Source organism: Arachis duranensis, chromosome 6 (assembly GCF_000817695.3).
Source record: "Arachis duranensis cultivar V14167 chromosome 6, aradu.V14167.gnm2.J7QH, whole genome shotgun sequence".
Taxonomy (NCBI): domain Eukaryota; kingdom Viridiplantae; phylum Streptophyta; class Magnoliopsida; order Fabales; family Fabaceae; genus Arachis; species Arachis duranensis.
Window position 1 is genome coordinate 57,183,375 of NC_029777.3, and position 22,290 is coordinate 57,205,664.

General features: G+C 38.7%; 1 protein-coding gene and 1 non-coding gene across 2 annotated transcripts; both read right to left on the reverse strand.

Moving 5' to 3' along the window:
- Position 1: 1 nt before the first annotated feature.
- LOC127748471 (protein Ycf2-like) lies at positions 2-1,979 on the reverse strand (the record flags this gene model as incomplete). Its single annotated transcript, XM_052263030.1, has 2 exons — positions 1,560-1,979; positions 2-820 (listed from the first exon to the last, which is right to left on the reverse strand). Coding segments are annotated over exons 1-2 (1,239 nt in total), but the record flags the coding sequence as incomplete, so codon positions are not given.
- Positions 1,980-17,673: 15,694 nt separating this feature from the next.
- LOC127740309 (small nucleolar RNA R71) lies at positions 17,674-17,781 on the reverse strand. Its single transcript, XR_008000988.1, has one exon. It is a non-coding gene; the product is annotated as a small nucleolar RNA R71 (small nucleolar RNA).
- Positions 17,782-22,290: the final 4,509 nt, after the last annotated feature.

The following is a 22,290-nucleotide window of genomic DNA, read 5'->3' on the forward strand; positions in this document are numbered from 1 at the left end:
TTCCAAGTTCGAAGTACCATTTGTACAAATAAGAATCCCCCTCGTTACAAGATTTCTTCTTCATATAGATAGATATAGGATCTATGGAGCAATTACTTAGAAGTACATTTTTTGAAATAGCCCTTCCTATCTGATAGAAAAGGATCGCATGATCCTGAACCGATCTTACCTGGGATCGCAAATCCCAAGTTTGTCTATGAAGAGCAGATCTAATTATATTAGTGTCTATAATGGATTTCTTTTGTATAATACTAATCGATAGGGCCTCATTGGTAAGTGCTACAAGATCTCGTACATTGGAACCCATAGTTATGGTTATGCACCCGAGTCCATTAGTATGGAACATTCTCTTTTCCAAGTGAAATCCCCTAGTATATGAAAGAGTGAAAAAGTGCTTTCGTTGTTGTGGAATAAGAAGCCTTCGTATCTTAATGCATGTATTTAATTTATTCGGAGCTATTAGAGCGGGATCCACTTTTTGGGGAATATGAGTCGAAGCAATAACAAGAATATTTCTAGTGGAACATCTTTCACAATCCCTGGAGAGATAGTTCACTAATAGACCGAGGGATAAGTAATTCGACTCATTCACATCCAGATCATGAATGTTTGGAATCCATATTATGCAAGGAGACATTGCTTTTGCTAATTCGAATTGAAGGGTGATATAAAATCGGTCTATTTCCGGCATCATATCCATAGTTAGCGCATTCATCATAGTTAGAAGCTCCAGCTCCGTATCAAGGTTACGGTCGATATCGTCACTATCATCAATATCGTCACTATCATCAAAAAGAAAACTCTTAGGCTTGAATAGGATCTATATAGACACATAGACCCATGGATCCATACATCTCGATCGGAAAAGAATCAATGGAAAAAGAATCGGAAGTGATCAATATATCTCTCGAAACAAACGAAAAGGAAACGAAAGACGAAACATAAATCATGGATCAACTAAGCCCTCTCGGGGACTTGCTTAAGAATAAGAACTCTTGAAGAATCTTTTCCATTCTTCGGTTATGTATGAAAAGATAGAAATAAAATGACTACAATTTTAGGTATTCACTTAATCTTGTTAGGCATAGGTGCTTTTCTTCTAGTATTCAAGACTCTTTATTTTGGGGGTATATATGATACCTGGGCTCCGGGAGGGGGGGATGTAAGAAAAATTACCAACTTGACCCTTAGTCCAAGTATTATATTTGGTTATTTACTAAAATCACCTTTTGGAGGTTCAAAATTTTGCCAAACATAGATATCTGTTTAATGTAAAAAAAGAAATTACTTCGAAAAAATTAATGCTTTTGAAATAAAAGACAAAAATTCTTATTGATTCGATTCTTATTTACAAAATCTACTGTCTCCTAACACTTTTTATATAAAAAAAAATTAGAAGATTTAAATCCTATAAAAAATATCAATTTGGTATGTTGCTTAAAGGATTTATAGTAGTGTGATGTTTTCCTTGTCAATTCTTTGAACCTCTCCCATGCCTCGTAGAGGGTCTCACCATCTTGTTGTCTAAAAGTCTGAACCTCAGATCAAAGCCTATTGACCTTTTGTGGAGGGTAGAAACGTGCCAGAAACTTGCTTTCCACCTCATCCCAGGTTGTTAAGCTCCCCCTTGGGAATGATTCCAGCCACTTAGCTGCCTTGTCCCTAAGTGAAAATGGGAACAAGAGCAGTTTGTAGGCATCTTCCTGGACTCCATTGGACTTCACTGTGTCACAAATTCTCAGGAATTTTGTGAGATGTTGGTTTGGGTCTTCATTAGCACTCCCACCAAATGAACAATGATCCTCCACCAATGATATTAGCTGTGGTTTGAGTTCAAAATTGTTGGCCTGAATGGGTGGTTTCTGAATGCTACTACCACAATTTCCAGAGGTTGGGTTTATGTATGAACCAAGAACCCTTCTCTCAGGAATGGCATTGTTTCCATCATCCCTCTCATGATTGTGAACTTCTCTATCCATGTTGAGATCTAGAGCTTCCTCAAAATTGTCCTCAGATTCTCCTTCAGTTCTTCTTCTCTCAGTACTCTCTTCCCTCTCGCTTCCCTTCTAAGTCTATGAAGGGTCCTCTCTGGTTCGGTATATGGAGGAGTTGATGTCTCTCCTCTCCTACCTGTCATACAAGAACACACCACAAGCAACAAACAAGTTGAATACTCTTGGTTAATGGAAGAGTATGGTTAGAGCAGTTGAGGAATTAATTCAAATAGTTAGTGGGTCAGTAAGTTAGTTGCTTGAAATGAAAGGCATTAGAAAGAAAAAGCAAATAACAGAGTGCAGAAATTAAATTCAACAAGTAACTTGAACTAAATTAACAAAACAAGGAAAATGCTCAATCTAGTTAACTTCCAATTGGAGAATTGTCAATCGAAAACCAATCCCCGGCAACGGCGCCATAAACTTGATCTAGCCATAACTTGATAGCTACGATTTAGGAAATTGCACAATCGGCAAAATTCCTTCCGGCAAGTGCACCGGTTATCGTCAAGTAAAAAATCACAATAGAGTGAGGTCGAATCCCACAAGGATTGGTTGAATGAGCAATTTGGATTAGAAGTTTGTTCTAGTTGAGCGGAAATCAAGATTTAGATGAGAATTGCGGAATCTTAAATTGCATGAATTAAAGAGCGAGAAGTAAAGTGCTGAAATTAAAAGGGGATGAGGGTGATTGCATGAATTGAAATTGCAGAATGTAAATAGAAAGGGATAGATCAGAGATTGGGAGTTCATTGGGGTCAGGAGATATTGAAATCTTTATTCTTTTTTTATGGAATATACACATCAATCTTTATGGATCATACCTTTCATTCCGCTTCCAGTTCCTATGTTGATAGGGGCGGGACTTCTATTTTTTCCCACAGCAACAAAAGTTTCTATCTACTATTATCTAAAAATAATCAAGTTATTAATGACTGGACGAAACCAAGAAATAACTCCTCACGTGCGAAATTATAGAGGGTCCCCTTTAAGATCAAACAATTCCATCGAATTGAGTATGATTGTATGTGTGATAGCATCTACTATACCAGGAATAAAAAAAACAGATTATCCCTTTCACGCTCATGTCACGGCGAGGTACTGTAGAAGAAAAAACCGCAAAATCCGATCCAATTTATCGTAATCGATTAGTAAAACATTTTCATCTCTTCCTCAACCAATGCATTCATTGAATCTTGCTTGGCAATCTTATATGATTGGATCCCAATTCCTTGGCTCACCAATTCTCTCTAAAAACAAACAATTTCCCAATCCCTTGGTTTAAATGTTCATAAGAAGAGATGAAGCTCTATCACTGATTATACCACACAATTTCATGGACCACAATTTGGTAGGATTACATGTCACAATATCCATCCAAACCCCAATCCAATTCACTGTGAGAAAGCTTCTCTAGCATGAATCCTCCATTCCTTTCCCAAGGTTCCGAAGAATTCCAATTATGGATATCAACTCTTCAGGCCCAATCCCATAAACCATGATATTCAATTGGGTTTCATACCATAATACGTTTAAGTTAATATTTGTGCTCAATGCTAACTTAAACTTCAATATATTTGGCCCAGAAACCCTTTCAAAGAGTGGCGTCTAAGTTGAAGTTTAAGTTTCAGTTTAAGGTTAAACTGAAACTTAAACGTGAAATTGGAAGAAAGCAACCCAGGAGGGTAATTAATCGAACACGTTTAAGCTTCAGTTTAAGGTTAAACTGAAGCTTAAACGTGGAAATGAAGATTGCAACCCTGGAGGCAATTCTGGTCGAACACGTTTAAGCTCCAGTTTGAGGTTAAACTGGAGCTTAAACGTGGAAATAAGAAGGCAACCCTAGAGGAGCAAAAACGCCGAACACGTTTAAGCTCCAGTTTAACCTTAAACTGGAGCTTAAACGTGGGAATGAAGAAGGTAGCCCAGGAGTGTGAAGGTCGAACACGTTTAAGCTCCAGTTTGAGGTCAAACTGGAGCTTAAACGTGGAAATGGCTTCCTGGTGCATAATATGGTCGAACACGTTTAACCTCCAGTTTAAGGTTAAACTGGAGGTTAAACGTGGAAATGCTCCCTTGGTGCCATTCTCATTCTGGCGTTTAACCTTCAGTTTAAGGTTAAACTGGAGGTTAAACGCCAGTTTCCTCTTTTCTCAGCTTTCATGATTCTGGCGTTTAACCTTCAGTTTAAGGTTAAACTGGAGGTTAAACGCCAGTTTCCTCTTTTCTCAGCTTTCATGATTCTGGCGTTTAACCTTCAGTTTAACCTTAAACTGAAGGTTAAACGCCACTTTCAGCTTTGGTGCATTTCTTATTCTGGCGTTTAACTTCCAGTTTAAGGTTAAACTGGAGGTTAAACGCCACTTTCAGCATTGTATGGCTTGGTAGTTTAAGTTCCAGTTTAAGCTTAAACTGGAACTTAAACTCCACATGTGATCTTCAAGCTTCCTTTATTGATTTTGTTGCTTCCTTGCCTAGCCTCTTCTTCCCTGAAATTATCCACACAATTGCATCAAAGTCTTGCAAAATTTCATGAGAATTCTTCCATTCATAGCATTCAAGTAATATAACTAAAAACTCATGGAATTTGCATCAAAATTACACTGTTTGGATGATTCATTACTTTGTTGTTCATTTAACCATTCTTGGTTACTTTAAGCTCAAGAAAATGCATAAAACAACTAAAACTAACATAAAAATGCTAGTGAAACTAGCCTAAGATGCCTTGGCATCAGCATGCCGGCAAAAGCATGAGTTGCATAGATCAAGCACTAATGTCCAAGTTAGATTATCAACTCTTTCAAACTAACAATCTGTTTGTATTTGACAATTATATTTAATCAATAAAATATAAAAGGGGTTTTGTGAAGAAAACAGGCTTTCAAGTGGTAGAAAAATTTAAAATAATGCATAATGCCATACGGGCTTTTCACAAACACTTAGCATGCATAGTAGATATGTTATTGAAAGTATTAAATTGAACATGCAAGCAATCCTTTTAAAAAGTAATATTAATTGTCAGGCTATTCCTTAATATACTCAGAAGCAAAATGTAGAAGAAAACAATCACCCAATTAAATTTCTAACACCAATCAAAAGAATATAAAAAGAAAAAGAAAACAAAGATAATGAATAAAAGAAGAAAAAGGAAGAAGAAAACATAAAAAAGAAAAAAATAATGGAAAAGTAAAGAACCTTGATAATGGGTGTGAAAAATAAGGTAGGAGAGAGTGAAAAGTGAGAAAGAATAAAGAAGGAAGAAGGGAGAAGAAAGAAATAAGAAGGGATAAGAGAAATTAGGATTGGAGGAGAAAAGATAAGATATATGGCGCTGATCTGGATAAGTTGTGCGTCGCATGTGACGCAGACACATGGGGCATGCGGTCGCGTGGTTGGTGATAATTTCAGGTGACGCGGACGCGTGGGTCACGCGTACGCGTGACCTGATTTGCGCTATTGGCGCGATAGTAGCATCGCGCACGTGCAAGTCTCGGATTCATACGCATATTGCCAAAATTTAGGGTGATACGGACACGTGAGTGGCCTCTATTTGAATAATGACGCGGACACGTGGGTATACATTTGCGTGATGGGGCTTGTGCTTCCAGCACAACTCCAGCCCCATTCCATCAAAACGTTCTGGCAGACACGCGTGGATCACAAAAGCAATCGGCGCGTACGCATGGCGCGTACGCGCGGGAAACTGCACATGACCTCATTAAAGGAAATCGTGCCTGGCGATTTCTGAGGCTGATTAAGCCCAATTTCAAGCTGTTTCTACATGGAAAAAGACCCAAGGATGCTAAGGAGAAGGGGGGATCAATCATTTTACACTAAGATACATTTTCTTGTTTTTTGGGTTCTTTGTTCTTCTAGAGAGAGAAACCCTTGCTCTTCTCTAGATCTAGCTTTAATTTGATCTTCCCTTGTTAAACTCTGAATTAGATCTTGTTAATCATTAGTTTTGATTTTTTAATTTGAATTTCTTAGTATAATTTTGCTTAGATCTTGTGTTAGTTTATGGATTCTTGTCAATTGTCACTTTATACCCATTGCATGAATGTTGTGAATCTTGACTTGTTGATGTTACATTGATGGTTTCTATGATTAATTCTGTTGTTTGAGTGATTGTAAGTTGATATTTGTTAGTGGGTATTTGTTAATTTCAATTCAATTGCAATTTGAACATGTCTTTTGTTAATGCTTACCATGTGTTTGATGAATTGTTTACCTTGATTATGGAGTAGTTTTTTTTACTCTTGGCTTAGGCCAAGGGAATTGGGTAAACTTGAGTCATTGGGTATAATGGATTTGATGATTTGGGAACCCTTAGTGGTCAATTTGATAGCCATTGACACTAGCCTACTACTAGGTTAATTAGTAGTGAGGTTAGAACTTATTGGTGGATGTTAACCAAACCATTTAACTTACTTCAACTATAGAAGTAGATTTAATGAGTTTGGCTCCTCATAATTGTCAAGATATGGTTATTAGACAAGGATAGTGACCTCAATTCCCATGCCTAGCCAAGAGTTGCTTTTATCATTCTTACTTGGAAAACCCAAAATCTTTATTGCCTTGCCTTAGTTATAGCTATTGTTTAGTTGATAGTAGAATTATATTGAATGTTGTCTTCTTAGTTTGAAATTGCTCACATCTTGCTTAGTTATTTGATTTAGCTCTTTGCACTTTAAGATTACTTGTTTGCTAAGATTCCTAATTTACTTTCTCGCTCATGACTTACAACCCCGGAGTTCTAACCAATGTTGAAGCACATGTTTGCCCATTCCTTGTGAGACAACCCGAGGTTTGAATACTTCGGTTACTTTATTGGGGTTGAACTTATGACAACCAATTCCTTTCTAAATTTGATCCTCGAGGATTGTTGTTGGTAGAGCTATACCTGTAACGCAACTTCATTGAGAAATTCTCTTCCGACATAGTCCATGGGTGTCCATCAAATTTTAGTGCCGTTGCCGGGGAATGGTTGCAACATATGCCTTGATATTGGTTATGTGAATATGTGAATATTGTAGATAGTTTGTTTACTTTCGATACTTAGCTATAGTTTAGCTTATTTTATTTTTGTGCTATGAATCTCAAGTTTGATGACTCGGTCTCAACCGAATTCTAGCTTAGCCGATTTTGATCCCGATATTGAAAGAACTTTGTTACACACTCAGCAAGCTAGACGGCAGTTAGACTATACGGCTAGTACTTCGGCCTCTCTTGAGGAACATACCAAATCACTAGACTGTACCGAGAGTGACTTGGATTCCACTACTTCCTATTCTTCTGTTGGCACTACTAATACATCTTTGCATCCTATAGGTGAACCATACATGGCGGAGCCACGCCAGATCACTTTACATGAGCAAGGAGCTCCGGATATTGTACTTCAACCATTGCAAGCAAGGTATCCTAACCTTGATCCAAACTTTGAATTGAGAAGTAGTTTGATAAATCTACTACCTAAGTATCATGGATTGCTGGGTCAAGACCCCATCCGACATCTAAAGGATTTTCAAGTTGCTTATTCTACGGCTCGAAGGCATGGAGCCGATGAGGTGGCTATCATGGTTTTTGCCTTCCCTTTCTCTCTTGAAGCGCAAGCAAAGACATGGTTTTATTCGCTACCAGATGAGATTGCTACTAATTGGAATTTCGTGAGAAGAGAGTATCTAGATAAATTCTTCCCACCGGAGAAGACCGTCTATATCCAGAAGGAGATTTCGGGTATAATGCAAAGAGACCAAGAGAGTTTGTACGAGTATTGGTCTCTATTCAAGAGGCTATTGGAATCTTGTCCACACCATGGAATGAACACTCACTTGCTCATTAGCTACTTCATCGGAGGTCTCTGTGTGGAAGATAGAAGATTGCTCACCACTTCTAGCGGTGGTTCCCTTTCGAAAAACAAGACGGAGGGAGAAGCTTGGAGTTTGATAAAGGATGTTGCCGAAACTACACAACATACAAGGGTGAGAAGTAATCCTCTCAAGGGTGTGGTAGAAACGTCTCCTTCCGAATCAAGCCTAACCAAAGCACTTGGGGACATGACCACCATCCTTACGCAAATACAAAAGGATCAAAAGGAATTCTACTCCATCCAAGCCGTCCAAGCTCCACCTCCAGTTTCTCAACTTAAGGACCCTCCTAGGATTTGTGGTTTATGCTCTAGCACTACACATTACACCGATCAATGCCATCAAATTCAAGAGGAACATGCCCTTGTAGTGGCCAATGTGAATTACAACAATCGTCCACCATATCCTTCTCAAGGCCAAAACCACTACCCTCATGGTAGTAATCAACATCAAAGGTGGAGAGAAAATGCACATGGGAGCAATCAAAACCAAAGGTGGAACAACTCTTCTTCTCATCACAACAAAAACCAATCTTCATCTCAATACCACCACAACAACAACAACTACCAAGCCAACCAAAACCACCACAACCAAAACCAAAATAACTACACCAAGTACCAAGCACCACACCAGAGATAACAAACTAACCAAGCCTCTCCACCTTCCACCAGTCAAGTTGACGAGCTTAGAGCCACTGTGGATAAACGCAATGAGGGCTATAAGGCTCAATTCGAGGCCATGAGTGCTCAATTGGCCAATCTTACCGACATGATTTCGAAGATGTCCATGTCCTCCTCTAACAACACCAACCAACCCTCAAGTTCTTCTAACCTTCCATCCCAACCCCAACCAAACCCAAAGGGCGGTCTCAACGCTATCACTCTACGGTCGGAACTACATTGGAGGAGATACCTCCAAAGATCTTGGAGGAAATTCATGAGGAAGAAGTGATTGTTGAAGCTCCACATGAAAAGGGGGAGGTAGACAAAAGGTATGATGAAGAAGGAGTAAACCTCAAGAAACCAAGAGGAAAGCTCTAGTAGATGAGTCCATCCCTATTCCATTTCCTTCCATGGTGAAGAAAGCAAAGAATACACCAGAATTTGATTTGAACATGCTTCAAGTGTTCAAGAAGGTTGAGATAACCATACCACTTCTTGATGCTAATCAACAAATTCCAAAGTATGCAAAATTCTTGAAAGACTTATGCACACACAAGGATAGGATAGGAGAATTGGAGACATTATCCTTGGATGATGACAAGTCATCATATACCCATTTCTCAAGCTAATTTCACTTGTTTCACTAGTTTTTATGCACTTTCTTGCACCATAAGTAAGCAATTTAGAGTGAAATTGCATGTTTTATTTGAATCAAACAACAACCATTTAATTAATGCTAAATCATGAGGTTTAAGCTAAATTTAATTGAATTTTAATTGATTTATAAACCTTGTGAATTTAGTGATACTTTGATTGGTTGTTTTGATTATTTGTAGGTGAAGAAAAGAAGAAAATAAGAAAGCGTGGCTTAAGAAGTGTGGCCAAAGGAAGAAAATAGTGTGGAAAAAGAAGAAGGAGTGTGGCGCAGCTTGGACGCACCATGACACACTGCCCTGCTCTCCACAAGGGCAGGGCAGCATCCTGATGCCCCTCCCAAAGTTGGCACGCTAGTTGGATCCACATGCAAGGCTTCCCTACTCTGCCCTCCACAAGAGCAGAGCAACCTCCTGTGAGCAACATGGGCTGAATTTCACTCAAAAAATTCACTTCTTCACCAAATCAAAAAGCTCACTCAAAATTTTGAAATCCAAAATAGAAAGTGTATAAATAGGTGTTAGTTAGGATTAGAAAAAGGAGAGCTTACTTTCATTTTAATTTTCATCCTTAGTCAACTTGAGAGCTCACTTCCCATTTTTCTATTTTCTGCAAAATTGGCTTGAGAATTGGAGGAGAGAATTCACTTCTTCTTCCTCTGATTGTTTTATTTTCTTTACTGGGTTTTGTTTGAATCTTGAGTGTGAAGAATTGAGGAACTTTTGTCTCAATCTCCATTTAAGAACTCTTTGATTTTCCTACTGCATAATTGAGTTAAATTCCATTTCCTTTACTGCTGCAATCTTCAATTTCTTTTTAATTGCTTTGTGAACTTGGATCTAGGAAGGCAATTGAGTCTAGACTCTGATCCTCAAATCCCTTCTTCATTCAAGCAATTTATATTTCTTGCACTTTAAGTTACCGCAATTTACATTTCTTGCACTTTAAGTTTCAGTCATTTAATTTCTTGTTCTTTAAGATTCAGCATCTTTACTTTCAGTTCTCTTTAATTTCTGTAATTCATCCCTCTCCCTTTACATTTCCTGCTATTTACTTACTGTTGAATACAAAATCACTCAACCAGTACTTGATTCGCTTGACTAAATCAACCACTAAACTAAAATTGCTCAATCCTTCAATCCCTGTGGGATCGACCTCACTCCTGTGAGTTTTATTACTTAATGCGACCCGGTATACTTGCTGGTGAGTTTTGTGTTGGATCGTTTTCCACACGTCATTGGGTAGTTCAACTTCTTCCTTGATGGAACCTATTCCAAAGAAATGCGGTGACCCTGGGCCTTGTTTGGTGTCTTGTTGTATTGGTAGACACACTTTTCATGATTGTATGTGTGATCTTGGAGCTTGTGTAAGCATCATGCCACTTTCTACCTTTGTGCGGTTGAATTTAGCTCCATTAAAAAAGTCGTCGGCGAGGTTTGCCTTAGCTGATAAAAGTGATCACGGTAACAGGAATAGCTGAAGATGTACTTGTGGCGATCAAGAATTTGATCTTTTCGGTTGACTTTTACATCCTTTAAATGCCTCCAACAGAAAATAGAAGTTCATCCTCCGTTCTACTTGGTAGACCCTTCCTTAAGACCTCTAAATTCAAGCTAGATGCCTTCAACGGCACATATTCTTTTGAGGTTGGAGACAAGATTATCAAGTTCAATTTAGAAGAAGCCATGAAGCATCCTCCCGAAGAGCATTCCGTTCTCCGATGTGATATAATTGATGAAGTGGTAGCGGAAGTGAAAGAAGAAGACCATAACAAGTTGTGCTACCATATTGTTGAAAAGACAGATGACCAAGAGGGTGAACATGAGAAAGTTGTTGAGAATTAACTCCGTGAGCTTGACAAAAAGGAACCTCAGCTTGGGGCAAAGAGCGAATTGAAGCCTCTCCTATCTCATTTGAAGTATGCTTTCTTAGAGGATAACTAAAAGTTTCCAGTCATTATTACTAGTAAGCTTTCTAGTGAAGAAGAAGAAAAGCTCCTAGATATTTTCAGAAAGTACAAAAAGGCAATTGGTTGGAGCTTAGCCGATATTGTGGGGATTGACCCTCGCAAGTGCATGCATCATATATTCTCCAAGAGGGAGCCAAGCCAGTTAGGCAACCGCAAAGGAGGCTCAACTCAAACATCCTCGATGTGGTAAAGAAGGAGGTCACTAGGCTACTCGATGCGGATATCATATACCCGATTTCTGACAGTGAGTGGGTGAGCTCGGCCCAGGTTGTTCCCAAGAAATCAGGCATCACTGCAGTTACAAAGGATGATGGTGAAGTGGTCACCAAGAGAGTACAAAATGCATGGCGAGTGTGCATCGACTATAGAAGGTTGAATGCCGCTACAAGGAAGGACCATTACCCTTTGCCCTTTATCGACCAGATGTTGGACCGTTTAGCAGGTAAATCCCATTAATGTTTTCTTGATGGATTCACTGGTTACTTCCAGATTCACATTGCTCCTAAAGATTAGGAAAAGACCACATTCACTTGCCCTTTTGGCATCTTTGCCTACAAAAGGATGCCATTTGGAATATGTAATGCACCCGCCACTTTTCAGCGGTGCATGACCAGTGTCTTTTCTGATCTAATGGAGAATTGTCTGGAAGTCTTTATGGATGACTTCAGTGTTTATGGAACTTCTTTTGATTGTTGCTTGGAGAGCTTGGCCAAGGTCTTAGCTAGATGTGTTGACACTAACCTTGTCTTGAATTATGAGAAATGTCACTTTATGGTAAGACAAGGTATAGTGTTAGGACATGAAGTATCTCATGAAGGAATTTCTGTAGATCCGGCCAAGGTCGATGTTATCACCACTTTATCTCATCCCTCATCTGTGAGGGAGGTCCGCTCATTTTCAGCAAGATTGCTTTGCCATTGTCGCGCCTACTCCAAAAAGATGTGGACTTCGAGTTTGACAGTGAATGTGTGAAAGCTTTTAAAGAGCTAAGGAGAGCTCTTACCACGCACCGATTGTGCGAGGCTCCAACTGGACGTTGCCAGTTGAGATAATGTTTGATGCGTCAAACCAAGCTATAGGTGCCGCGCTTGCACAGCGCGATGGTAAACTCCCTTATGTCATTGCATACTAGTCTAAAACACTTGATGCAGCACAATCCAACTATACCACTACTAAAAAGGAACTCCTAGCTATTGTTCATGCTTTAGATAAATTCAAATCTTATTTGCTAGGATCAAAGATAGTAGTATACATAGATCATGTAGCTTTGAAATACTTATTGTCAAAAAATGAGTCAAAACGTAGACTCATATGTTGGATCTTGCTTTTGCAAGAATTTGACATTGAGATTAGGGACCAGAGTGGATCTCAAAACTTTGTTGCGGATCATTTAAGCCACCTTGAGAATTTAAAATCTGAGCCATTTCCGATCAATGACTCATTCCCATTGGATAGCTTGCATGCTGGGTCAGATAGTTTTCCTTGGTTTGCCCCAATGACGAACTACTTGGTTGCGAAACTCTTCCCTCCTAACTTTTCTAAACACCAAAGGGATAAATTGAGGAGTGATTCCAAATACTATATTTGGGATGACCCTCACTTGTGGAAGAGGAGAGTAGACCAAGTAATTCAAAGATGTGTTCCAGAGTCCGAAATCCAACCCATTCTTAAAGCTTGCCATTTGTCTGAATGTGGTGGCCACTTTGGCCCACAAAGGACTGCAAAAAAGGTGTTGGATTGTGGATTCTGGTGGCCAACCTTATTCAAGGATGCTAACCGGTTATGTGTGTCTTGCCATCAGTGTCAGAAGTCGGGAAACACATCCGAAAGGGATGAAATGCCTCAACAACCTATGTTGTTATGTGAGATATTTGATGAATGGAGCATTGACTTTATGGGACCGTTTTCCAACTCCAGTGGGTATCTGTATATCCTGTTAGCGGTTGACTACATGTCAAAGTGGGTAGAAGCAATACCTACCCACCTTGACGACGCCAATACTGTCATTTCTTTTATCAGAAACTATATTGTGTGCCGTTATGGGTCGCCACGAGCAATCGTGAGCGACAAAGCATCCCACTTTTGTAACAGGAAAGTAGAGGCACTGCTCAAGCGCTTTGGGGTAGTGTATAAGGTTGCCACTGCTTATCATCCGCAAACCAACAGACAAGTGGAAGTGTCCAATCGGGAGATTAAGAGAATCTTGGAGAAAGTAGTCAATCCACAAAGGAAGGATTGGAGCCTCCGGTTAGGAGATGCACTATGGGTGTATAGAACGGCCTACAAGACTCCATTAGGGATGAGTCCCTTCCGGATCGTCTATGGTAAGGCATGCCACCTTCCGGTGGAAATTGAGCACAAAGCCTATTGGGCAGTAAAGAAGTGCAACATGGATTTGACCCAAGCAGGAGTAGCCAGAAAATTGCAGCTAGAGGAGCTCGAGTGTTTGAGGAACGAAGCGTATGAGAATGCCCAGATTTACAAAGAAAAGACTAAAGCATTCCATGACCATCACATCCGGAAGAAGAACTTCCAAGAAGGTGATGAGGTCCTCCTCTACAATTCGAGGCTTCGTTTCATGCCTGGAAAGATCCGCTCTAGATGGGAAGGACCTTTCAAGGTAAAGGAGATAAAGCCCTATGGAGTGGTGGAGTTGTTTGATCCTAAAAGTGAAGCAACTTTCAAGGTGAATGGACATAGAGTGAAGAAGTACCATGGCTACAAGCTCCCAAAAGAGCTAGAGGTGTTCCTATTGGTGGATGCACCTAGAGAAGGAGAAGCTTGAGCGACTGACCGTCCAACTTAAGGACGTTAAAGAAAAGTGTTTGGTGGGAGGCGCCCCACCGTGGTAAGATCTTCTTTATGTATACCATCTTGCTTCTAGCTTTAGATTCTTGTGAATTTTGTAACTTCTTGATGTTGTTGATTGCTTAGGAATTCTAGTTTGTTGATCTTGTTAGATGATGAGCGGATAATTTATACTCTTTTTGGCATTATTTTTAGGAAGTTTTTAGTAGAATCTAGCTACTTTTAGGGATGTTTTTATTAATTTTTATGCAAAATTCACATTTATGGACTTTACTATGAGTTTGTGTGTTTTTCTGTGATTTCAAGTATGTTCTGGCTGAAATTGAGGGACTTGAGCAAAAATCTGATAGGAGGCTAACAAAGGACTGCTGATGCTGTTGGATTCTGACCTCTCTGCACTTAAAATTGATTTTCTGGAGTTACAGAACTCCAAAGGACGCGCTATTAACGGCGTTGGAAAGCAGACATCCAGAGCTTTCCAGCAATATATGATAGTTCATACTTTGTTTGAAATTAGATGATGCAAACTGGCATTCAACGCCAGTTCCATGCTGCATTCTGGAGTAAAACGCCAGAAACATGTCACAAACCAGAGTTAAACGCCAAACAGACGTTACAACTTGGCCTTTAACCCCAAGCTCAAGCACAAGCACACACAAAAGTAGGCCCTAGAAGTGGATTTCTACACTTAGACTTATTTCTGTAAATGCTAGTAGCTAGTTTAGTATAAATAGAACTTTTTACTATTATACTAGTGTCTAAATTTTTGACCATTCGGTCTTTTGATCATTCAGGGGGGCTGGCCATTCGGCCATGCCTGGACCATCACTTATGTATTTTCAATAGTGGATTTTCTACACACCATAGATTAAGGTGTGGAGCTCTGCTGTACCTCGAGAATTAATGCAATTACTATTATTCTTCTATTCAATTCAAGCTTATTCTTGTTCTAAGATATCATTCGTACCTCAACCTGATGGATGTGATGATTCGTGACACTCATCATCATCCGTCCTTATGAATGTGTGCCTGACAACCACCTCTGTTCTACCTAAAATTGAATGAATATCTCTTGGATTCCTTAATCAGAATCTTCGTGGTATAAGCTAGAATTATTGGCGGCCATTCTTGAGATTCTGGAAAGTTTAAACCTTGTCTGTGGTATTTCGAGTAGGATTCAGGGATTGAATGACTGTGACGAGCTTCAAACTTGCGATTGTTGGGCGTAGTGACAGATGCAAAAGAATCAATGGATTCTATTCCGACATGATCGAGAACCGACAAATGATTAGCCGTGTTGTGACATAGCATTTGGACCATTTTCACTGAGAGGATGGGAAGTAGCCATTGACAACGGTGATGCCCTACATACAGCTAGCCATGGAAAGGAGTGAGAATAATTGACGGAAGGTAGTAGGAAAGCAGAGATTCAGAAGGGACAAAAGCCTCTCCATGCACTTATTTACAAGATGACTATAGCTTGCTTCATACCAACAATCTTTGTGGGATCGACCCTTACTCAAGTAAGGTATTACTTGGACGACCCAGTGCACTTGCTGGTTAGTTGTGTAAAGTTGTGACAAAGTGTGATTCACGTTTGAGAGCTCCAAGTCTTTGGCGCCATTGCTGGGGATCACAATTTCGTGCACCAAGTTTTTGGCGCCGTTGTCGGGGATTGTTCGAGTTTGGACAATTGATGGTTCATCTTGTTGCTCAGATTAGGTAATTCTGTTTTCCAAAAGGTTTTCAAAAATTTTTCAAAAAAAAAAATTTCTTTGTTTTCGTTTTTTCCAAAAAAAATAATTTTTGAAAAAAAATACAAAAAAATTTTAATAAAATCATAAAAACCAAAAATATTTTGTCTTTCTTGTTTGAGTCTAGTGTTAATTTTTAAGTTTGGCGTCAATTGCATGTCTTTAAAAATTTGTGCATTTTTCGAAAACTCATGCATGGTGTTCTTCATAATCTTCAAGTTGTTCTTCGTAAGTCTTCTTGTTTGATCTTGATATTTTCTTGTTTTGTATTTTTTGTTGTTTCTCATATGCATTTTTTAATTCTTAGTGTCCAAATATGAAAAATTTCTAAGTTTTTTGTCTTGCATGTTTTTCTTTTCTTGAAAATTTTTCAAAAATAAGTCTTGATGTTCATCTTGATCTTCAATGTGTTTTTGTTGTTCATCTTATCATTCATAGTGTTCTTGCATGCATCATGTGTTTTGATTCATAATTTTCATGTTGTGAGTCATTTTTGTATTTTTCTCTCTCCTCATTAAAAATTAAAAAATATCAAAAAATATATTTTCCTTATTTCTCTCAAAAATTCAAAATCTTTGGGTTGACTTAGTCAAAAAAAATTTTTGTTTCTTGTTAGTCAATCAATTTTTCAATTTTAAAAAATCTTATCTTTTCAAAATCTTTTTCAAAAATAAAATCTTTTTCATTTTTAATTTATTTTCAAAAATTTCAAAAAAATTGTTTTTTAAAAATCTTTTTTTTTAATTTTATTTCATAATTTTTGAAGCTATACTAACAATTAATGTGATTGATTAAAAAATTTGAAGTTTGTTACTTTCTTGTTAAGAAAGGTTCAATCTTTAAATTCTAGAATCATATCTTTTAGCTTCTCGTTAGTGAAGTAATCAATTTTAATTTTAAAAATTAAATCTTTTTCAAAACAATTTTCAATCATATCTTTTTTAAAATCAATTTCAAAATATCTTTTCTAACTTCTTATCTTTCAAAATTGATTTTCAAATCTTTTTCAACTAACTAATTGACTTTTTGTTTGTTTCTTATCTTTTTCAAAACCACCTAACTACTTTCTTTTCTCTAATTTTTGAAAATTACCTCCCTCTTTTTCAAAATTCTTTTTTTTAACTAATTGTTTCAAATTTTAATTTTTATTTTTATCATTTTCTTAATTTTCAAATTTTAACTTTAATATTTTTCTTTTATTTTAGTTAATTTTCGAAAACTCTTCTCTCTCATCTCTTTCTATTTATTTTTTCATTTACTAACACTTATCTTCATCTTAAAATTCGAACCCCATCTTCCTCTCTGAGTTCAAATTTTCCTCTTTTCCTTCTTCTATTCTTTTCTTCTTCTACTAACATAAAGGAATCTCTCTACTGTGGTAAAGAAGATCCCTATTATTATTTTTTGTTCCCTTTTTTTTCATACGAGCAGGAGCAAGGACAAGGACATTATTGTTGAAGCAGATCCTGAACTTGAAAGGACCCTAAGGAGGAAGCTAAGGGAAGCTAAATCACACCCTCTGGAGAGGACTTGACAGAAATTTTCGAAAAAGAAGAGGACATTGCAGCCGAAAATAATAACAACAACAATAACGCAAGGAAGATGCTTGGTGATTATACTACACCTACTTCCAACTTTTATGGAAGAAGCATCTCAATCCCTGCCATTGGAACAAACAATTTGGAGATGAAGCCTCAACTTGTTGCTCTAATGCAACAGAATTGCAAGTTTCATAGACTTCCATTAGAAGATCCCTACTAGTTTTTAACTGAGTTCTTACAGATCTGTGATACTGTTAAGACTAATGGAGTAGATCCTAAAGTCTACAGGCTCATGCTTTTCCCTTTTGTTGTAAGAGACAGAACTAGAACATGGTTGGACTCACAACCTAAAGATAGCCTGGAATCTTGAGATAAGCTGGACACGGCCTTCTTGGCCAAGTTCTTTCCTCCTCAAAAGCTGAGCAAACTTAGAGTGGATGTTCAAACCTTCAAGCAAAAAGATGGTGAATCCCTCTATGAAGCTTGGGAAAGATACAAGCAGATGACCAAAAAGTGTCCTTCTTACATGCTTTCAGAGTGGACCATTCTGGATATATTCTATTATGGTCTATCTGAGTTCTCTAAGATGTCACTGGACCATTCTGCAGGTGGATCCATTTACCTAAAGAAAACACCAGCAGAAGCTCAAGAACTTATTGAAATGGTTGCAAACAACTAATTCATGTACACTTCTAAGAGGAATCTTATGAGTAATGGGACGCCTCAGAGGAAGGGAGTTCTTGAAATTGATGCTCTGAATGCCATATTGGCTCAGAACAAAATGTTGACTCAACGAGTCAACATGATTTCTCAAAGTCTGAATGGATGGCAAAATGCATCCAACAATACTAAAGAGGCATCTTCTGAAGAAGAAGCTTATAATCCTGAGAACCCTGCAATGGCAGAGGTAAATTACATGGGTGAACCTTATGGAAACACCTATAATTCCTCATGGAGAAATCATCCAAATTTCTCATGGAATGATCAACAAAAGCCTCAACAAGGCTTTAATAATGGTGGAAGAAACAGGCTTAGCAATAGCAAGCCTTTTCCATCATCTTCTCAGCAACAGATAGAGAATTCTGAGCAGAGCCCCTCTAGCGTAGCAAATATAGTATCTGATCTGTCTAAGGCCACTTTAAGTTTCATGAATGAAACAAAGGTCCTCCATTAGAAATTTGGAAGCACAAGTGGGCCAGCTGAGTAAGAAAATCACTAAAACCCCTCCTAGTACTCTCCCAAGCAATACAGAAGAGAATCCAAAAAGAGAGTGCAAGGCCATTGATATAATCAATATGGCCGAATTCACAAAGGAGGAGAAGGACGTGAATCCCAGTGAGGAAGACCTCCTGGGACGTCCTCTAAACAAAAAGGAGTTCCAAACTGAGGAACCTAAGGAATATGAGGCTCACCTAGAGACCATAGAGATTCCATTGAACCTCCTTTTGCCATTCATGAGCTCTGAGAACTATTCTTCCTCTAAAGAGGATGAAGATGTAACTAAAGAGCAAGTTGCTCAATATCTAGGAGCCATCATGAAGCTGAATGCCAAGTTGTTTGGTAATGAGACTTGGAAAGGTGAACCTCCCTTGCTCATTAATGAACTATATACATGGGTTCAGCAAACTCTATCTCAAAAGAAACAAGATCCTGGTAAATTCTTAATACCCTGTACCATAGGCACCATGACCTTTGAGAAGGCTCTGTGTGACCTAGGGTCAGGTATAAATCTTATGCCACTCTCTGTAATGGAGAAGCTAGGGATCTTTGAGGTACAAGCTTCAAGAATCTCATTAGAGATGGCAGACAAGTGAATAAAATAAGCTTATGGATTGGTAGAGGACGTGTTAGTGAAGGTTAAAGGCCTTTACATCCCTGCTGATTTCATAATCCTATACACTGGGAAGAAGGAGAATGAATGCATCATCCTTGGAAGACCCTTCCTAGCCACAGCAGGAGCTGTGACTGATGTTGACAGAGGTGAACTAGTCCTTCAATTGAATGGGGACTACCTTATGTTTAAAGCTCAAGGTTATCCTTCTGTAAACATGGAGAGGAAGCATAAAAAGCTTCTCTCAATAGTCAAATACTAAGTTTAGTGTTGGGAGCCACAACCAAACTCTATGTTTGGTGTTGGGAGGTCCCAATAATGCTCTGATGATCTGTGAAGCTCCATGAGAGCTCACTGTCAAGCTATTAACATTAAATAAGCGTTTATTAAGAGGCAACCCAATTTTTATTTATCTATATTTCTCTTGTTCTTTTATGTTTTATTAGGTTTATGATCATGTGGAGTCACAAAACAATTGCAAAAATTAAAAACAGAATCATAAACAGCAGAAGGAAAAGCACACCCTAGAGGAAGAGCTTACTGGCATTTAAACGCCATTAAGGAGCATTTGGCTGGCGTTCAACGCCAGAACAGAGCATGAATCTGGCATTGAATGCCAGAAACAAGCAGCAGTCTGGCGTTTAAATGGTAGGATTGCACCCTGAGGAAAGCTGGCGTTTAACGCCAGCAACAAGCATCAGGCTGGCGTTAAACACCAGAAACATGCTACATTTGGGTGTTTAACGCCAGAAACAAGCTTTATCCTGGCGTTAAATGCCAGGATTGCATGCAGAGGGCGTTCTACACGCCTAATTGGTGCAAGGATGATAAATCCTTAAGACCTCAGGATCTATGGACCCCACAGGATCACCTCAGGATCTGTGGACCCCACAGGATCCCCACCTACCTCAACTCACCATCTCTCTTCTTCACACTATCCAATAACACTCTTCCCCAAACACCCTTCACCAATCACCTCAATCTCTCTTCCTCATTAACTCTTCACCACTCACATCCATCCACTCTTCCCCATAAATCCCATCTACCTTCAAATTCAAAATCTCTTACCCACCCAAACCCACCTTTTTTATTTTTCCATGGTGACACCTAAGGCCAGAGAAACCTCTAGAAAGAGAAAAGGCAAGACAAAAGCTTCCACCTCCGAGTCATGGCAGATGGAGAGATTCATCTCTAACACCCATCAAGACCACTTCTATAAAGTTGTGACCAAGAAGAAGGTGATCCCTGAGGTCCCTTTCATGCTCAAGAAAAATGAGTAACCGGAAATCCGACATGAGATCAAAAGAAGAGGTTGGAAGTTCTTACCAACCCCATTCAACAAGTCAGAATCTTAATGGTTCAAGAGTTCTATGCCAATGCATAGATCACTAGGAACCATGATCAAAGTATGAACCTGAATCCAAAGAATTATCCTACAATGGTTCAGGGGAAATGCTTAGATTTCAGTCCGAAAAATGTGAGGTTGGCATTCAACTTGCCTATGATGCAAGAAGACGCACGCCCCTACACTAGAAGGGTCAACTTTGATCAAAGGTTGGACCAAGTCCTCATGGACATATGTGTGGAAGGAGCTCAATGGAAAAGAGACTCAAAAGGCAAGCCAGTTCAATTGAGAAAACTGGATCTTAAGCCTGTGGCTAGAGGATGGTTGGAGTTCATCCAACGCTCCATCATCCCCACTAGCGACCGATCCAAAGTAACTGTGGATCGGGCCATCATGATCCATAGCATCATGATTGGAGATGAAGTAGAAGTTCATGAAGTCATCTCTCTAGAACTCTACAAAGTAGCCAAAAAGCCCTCCATCTTGGCAAGGCTAGCTTTTCCTCATCTTATTTGCCATCTATGCTACTTAGCTGGAGTTGTCATAGAAGGAGACATCCTCATTGAAGAGGACAAGCCCATCATTAAGAAGATGATGGAGCAAACAAGAGAGCCTATTCATGGATCTCAAGAGACGCATGAGGAAGCCGCAAGGGATGCATTATCCTCCAAACAACTATTGGGAACAACTCAACACTTCTCTAGAAGGATTGAGTCATGACATGACCCAATTAAGGGTGGAACACCAAAAGCACTCCATCATTCTCAATGAGATTAGAGAAGATCAAAGAGCTATGAGGGAAGAGCAACAAAGGCAAGGAAGGGACATAGAGGACCTCAAGAACACCATTGGTCCTTCAAGGAGAAGGCGCCACCATCACTAAGGTGGACTCATTCCTTAATTTCCTTGCTCTTATATCTCTGTTTTTCGGTTTTTAAGCTTTCATGTTTGTCTATGTTTGTGTCTTTATTACATGATCATTAGTGTCTAGTGTCTATGTCTTAAGGCCATGAATAATTCTATGAATCCTTCACCTTTCTTAAATGAAAAAAGTTTTTAATACAAAAGAACAAGAAGTACACGAGTTTCGAATTCGTCCTTGAAATTAGTTTAATTATATTGATGTGGTGACAATACTTTTTATTTTCTGAATGAATGCTTGAACAGTGCATATTTTTTATCTTGTTGTTTATGAATGTTAAAATTGTTGGCTCTTGAAAGAATGATGAATAAGAGAAATGTTATTGATGATCTGAAAAATCATAAAATTGATTCTTGAAGCAAGAAAAAGCAGTGAAGAAAAAAAAGCTTGCTAACAAAAAAATGGAAAAAATATAAAAAAAAAAGAAAAAGCAAACAGAAAAAGCCAATAGCCCTTAAAACCAAAAGGCAAGGGTAAAAAGGATCCAAGGCTTTGAGCATCAATGATTAGGAGTGCCCAAGGAAATAAAATCCAGGCCTAAGCGGCTAAATCAAGCTGTCCCTAATCATGTGCTTGTGGCATGCAGGTCCAAGTAAAAAGCTTGAGACTGAGTGGTTAAAGTCGTGATCCACAATAAAAAGAGTGTGCTTAAGAGCTCTGGACACCTCTAACTGGGGACTTTAGCAAAGCTGAGTCACAATCTGAAAAGGTTCACCCAGTCATGTGTCTGTGGCATTTATGTATCCGGTGGTAATACTCGAAAACAAAGTGCTTAAGTAGCTGTGTTCAAGAATCAACATACTAAACTAGGAGAATCAATAACACTATCTGAACTCTAAATTCCTCGAGATGCCAATCATTCTAAACTTCAAAGGATAAAGTGAGATGCCAAAACTGTTCAGGAGCAAAAAGCTACAAGTCCCGCTCATCTAATTAGAACTAA